We start from the raw sequence: 4,510 nt of genomic DNA, 5'->3' as shown, positions 1-4,510 counted from the left end.
TCCAGGATGCACAGTGGGTCACCCCCAGAGACCACTGAGTACATGTGGTGGGGAAGAACTCTGTTTTGAAGGTGCTGGGAGAATATCCTCTCATTGTCTGTCTTGAAATGTGAAGTAAATAAATAAGAATATGTATATATAAAATAACACACACATGCTACATTACTTACAATATGGCCAATTGATCACATTCTGGTGCATATGCCTGTAATACTTTGCAAATAAAACTCTTCTAATGGTAAAACAAACAAACAAACAAAAGACACCCCTGCAGGCATTGTTTAACACTGTATTCAATCACTCATCACCAACACACAGGACCCAAGGATTGAGAAATGGACTTTTTGATGTGTGTTGCAACAAACGCATAGCCGACGGCTGTAAATCGGAGGGATCACCAGGTCTGCCTTCCAGCCACGAGGGAAGTGGGGAGAAGCTGTCACCCCAACTTGAGTTTCAAGAAGACTCCTTGGAAGAAAAGACCACCAAATTGAGAATGAAAAGGTAAGAAATAGTTCACCAGCTGAGGGGGGCTACGGAAATCAGAGAGCAGGCCACCCATGAGCCTCAGGGACACCAGCACAGGCAGGTTGTCAAAGTCACAAGGGGACATGAAGACACTGGCCCAGGACAGCAGCTCTTAATCCAAAATGGTTTCAAGATTCCTTTACACTCTGAAAAATTAACCCATTTATTCCTGAGGTTGCAAGTTTTTTTGTAAAAATCAGACTTTGCAATGACCTTGAGCTGTAAGATATAAATAACTCCCACAAGCTTAGGATTCCAATAATGGAACACTAGGTACAAATGGGTTTTAACGAGGACCCAAACAGCTTTTGATTAAGTGGGCTTTTTTTGCCTGTGTAGGTACCTGTGTGTGTTTATATAATTTTTCTATATTCTAAATTAAAGTTGATTAAAAAATTAAAGTATTAAAAATACTTATGCATTAAGGTAAGCCATCATTACATGTTAATATAAATATGTTTGAAAAATACTTCTCATAACAAAGTAAAAAACCGACTACTTAGAGTGATGCTGTGTTGCCTTTTTTGCAAATCTCTGTAGTGTCTGGCTCAGAGGTGAAGCTGGACTCCCCCATCTGCTCTGTATCCAGCTTGCTGTGTGTCACACACCTCACCACGCAGCCTCTAGAAAGTACACCATGTACTTGGGCAAGAATGAGTGAAAAAGACAATGTGTTGATAGTGGTATGAAAATAGCTTTTGTCTCACTGCAGATCATATGCCGCGGTCATCAGACATGGTCTGAGACCTGCTGGGAAGAACAGCAGCCTGGCCCTGCTAACCCCTGGCTTCTACTCACAGCACTGACCCCAGCTAATCCAAGAACATGTCACCTATAATGAGAATATTGAAGAAAAATCAACCATCTTTCAGATGTGTCTATATCATGGTACGGTACATGGGTAAGGTAAGCTGAACACAACATAAAAAAGAAAACTTACAAACCCTGCCTTCATCTCATTAAAGATGACTCCTTTAAAGACCAAGGGCATCTGGGGGTCGCTGGAGTTCTCATGTTCCAGCCGCCATCCTTCCTGCCTGAGGACAAATAATTATAAGCTGACAGTGACTCAAATACTAAAGTCTGTATCAACTAGTTAATCATTCATGACATACCAGAAATCCAGCTCACGTAAACCTGGGAAAAAGGTGGCATCCAAATACACTGAGAGGAGATTCTGAAAGTCCTTGGGATTTTGTGTGGAAAATGGATCCAGAGTATAATCGCTAGCTGGGTACAAAGGAAAAGCGAAATTGTAAAATTTAACAGATTTCTACTAAAATTATTGAATCTCAAGCCTCATTTCCCCTTTGTCCTAGGATAGTAAGTTGTAGCTATTCTTGAGATGGGGCAGTGGCTCCATGCTCTGGCCCCCAACCTCAGCAGCTGTCCCAGCTCATCACCCTGAGTGCCGGCTTTCCCATCCCATCTCAGGATCTGCACTGGACGGGCACCAGGTCTTTCTTCAGCGAACATCTAAACTCTCTCAAGTGTCTCCAGAGACTTTCACACGTCTACAAAGATGACCTCATTTTGTAAGACCATGGATTTAACTTGCTCTTCGATGTCACTCCTTCACAGAGTGCACTGTTCATCGTCACCCTATTCACTAGCGTCAGTCTTACTAAAAGTCAAACATCAATGTTAGTGGTAACTCTGGAGGCCTGGCATTGTAATGATATCCCCAAGAGAAAATTGTTTTGAACCTTTCTGGGAAAAGTTCACGTACCTTTTATTCAAATGCTGGTTTTTATAATCTCGCTACCATGTGGCTTTCCTGAAGAATGAAATTTCTAACGTCCTTCAAGTAGAGAGAGGTAAAAATTTTTCTAGAACATTAATTGCCCACTCCTGTCATCTCTTCTCAGAAACTAACTGAATTCCAGTGGGTGTGCCTGGCAAACGCAAACATGGTTTTCCGTTCAGGATGCTGGTCTTACCTGTGAAGGCGTTCATGAACGTGGAGAGGGACCGGTTCAACATTTTGAAGAAAGGGTCTCTGCACGGATATTTCCGAGACCCACAAAGGATGGTATGCTCAAGAATGTGAGGAACACCGGTACTGTCCATGGGAGTGGTGCCGAACTGCACGCTAGGCAAGAAGGAACGGCACGGCAGGGAAGGGGGAGGAATAAGGAACAGAAGCCCAGGGATGGGGAGGAACAGAACGCTAGGGAAGGAAAATGACTAGAATACAAAACGTTCATCTTAGTGCTGCGGACACAGTTCCCAGATGCATCATCACCTCAGGCTACTAGAAATTATCATTCTGACACCACCATCCTCCAACACAGGGTCTCCCAACTCTAATGTAAATCATTGATTCAGACTATAACATTGTATTTTGATGAGATTGTAAGTCCATGTAAGCTTTTCCTTATTTTTCAAGATGCTCTGTCAATAAAAATACTAGTGAGATGATATTTAAACCACGTAACATACAGTCAGTGCTTTAAACCAAGCTTGTCTAACCCACAGCCTGCAGTCCGCATGCTCAGGATGGCTTGGAATGCATCCCAACACAATCCCTACACTTTCTTAAAACATTGAGGTCCTCTATTTATTTATTTTTAGCTCATCAACTGTCCTTAGTGTTAGTGTATTTAGTGTGTGGTCTAAGACAGTTGTGGCACAGGGAAGCCAAAAGATTGGACATCCTTGATTTAAATAAAACATTCAAGACCATGTTCTTACAATGCACGACATACCTGAACAGATTATTCGTGTCTTCTCTGGCCAGGTGTAAATACCTGGCTCCTCTGTCATCGTGGCTGAGCTTCATGGCCGTCAGGAACAGCTCGGGAACACATGTCACCTGAGTTAACCAGAAAAACACGAGCAGTTAAACGTAGACAAAATAGCCTGTGAAATGGTGATCTTCGACACACTGAGAAAACTGGCTTTTCTGCCTGAAATTAGATGATGCCGGGAAGCCAGTATTTCAGAGCTGGAGAGAACAGAACCATCCTGTCCAAGTCCCTTATCCTACAAACAAGGAAAGGAAGACCTAAAGAAGGCAGATGAGAATGTGTGTGTATATATGTATATTTTTGAGTGCTTATTACTGGCTAGGTATTTTCCATTTTTTAATTTTTTAATTTTTTATTCTTTTTTGGCTAGGCATTTTCTAATCATGTCACATAGAATCCTGTGACGGAGGTATTCTCATCCTCATTTACAGATGAAAAAACTGAGGCTCAGGGTGATGAAACAAGCTGCCCGAATCAGAGCCAGGATTCGCCCTGGTGTCTGCCCTTCCCACGGTACTGTGCTGCACCTAAGTAACACTGCACCCTTTCCAACGCCTGCTGAGTGCCTCTTGCTTTTGTGTACTGCACCTCAGTAACACAGCACCCCTTCCAACATCGGCTGTGTGCCTCCTGTTTCTGTGCATATAATCTCCTATAGCACAAAGCACGGGCCTGCAGGAGGGGCAATGCTGGAGTGGGCTCTCCGGTGACAGCGGGGAGAGGGTCCAGGATCAGTCTTTGCTTCTCCTAGTTTGGGATAGATTCTCGGTGATAGCTGTAAGCACAAAGCTGGGGCTTCCAGAACAGCTGGAGGGGCTGGGAGGATAGAAATGCCCCCCAAAAAGATGAAAGACTCCCCACTCCTGGGGCAGGGTGGAAGATCTTCTCCTACCTTAGGCAAGCCTCCTGGTAAGTGTCCATACTCTTTGGTATGAAAGAAACTGTCTTCTCTTCCAGTCAGGCCAGCCGGCCCAGCCCTCTCCCGCAATCACATACCACGTCCCTGTGATGACCACGCCACTTGCCACTCCCTCCGTCCAGGTGCCATGAGTCACCTGGCCAAGCGCACACAGCAAGTCACTGGCAGAGGTGAGACCTTGGGTCTCCTCAGCCCAATCTAGGGAGCCTGCCATCCAACAGTCATGCATAAAGCGGCCCACTACGACCTGCATCATCTACCGCTGTTAAACTACTTGTTTCCAAGCTTACCGTACTTTGTATCAGATGATCAA

At 44.3% G+C, this 4,510-nt stretch overlaps 1 protein-coding gene across 1 annotated transcript; it reads right to left on the bottom strand.

Moving 5' to 3' along the window:
* Positions 1–376: 376 nt before the first annotated feature.
* Positions 377–4,248, bottom strand: LOC139361104 (presequence protease, mitochondrial-like). The gene is made up of 6 exons (XM_071089590.1): positions 4,171–4,248; positions 3,237–3,343; positions 2,469–2,620; positions 1,644–1,758; positions 1,469–1,565; positions 377–468 (listed from the first exon to the last, which is right to left on the bottom strand). The coding sequence occupies exons 2-6, from the start codon at positions 3,308–3,310 to the stop codon at positions 457–459; spliced, it is 450 nt and encodes a 149-aa protein (XP_070945691.1). The 5' UTR covers positions 3,311–3,343; positions 4,171–4,248; the 3' UTR covers positions 377–456.
* Positions 4,249–4,510: the final 262 nt, after the last annotated feature.

Source organism: Macaca nemestrina (genome assembly GCF_043159975.1).
Source record: "Macaca nemestrina isolate mMacNem1 chromosome 8 unlocalized genomic scaffold, mMacNem.hap1 SUPER_8_unloc_3, whole genome shotgun sequence".
Taxonomy (NCBI): domain Eukaryota; kingdom Metazoa; phylum Chordata; class Mammalia; order Primates; family Cercopithecidae; genus Macaca; species Macaca nemestrina.
This window is presented reverse-complemented; position numbering and strand designations above follow the sequence as displayed.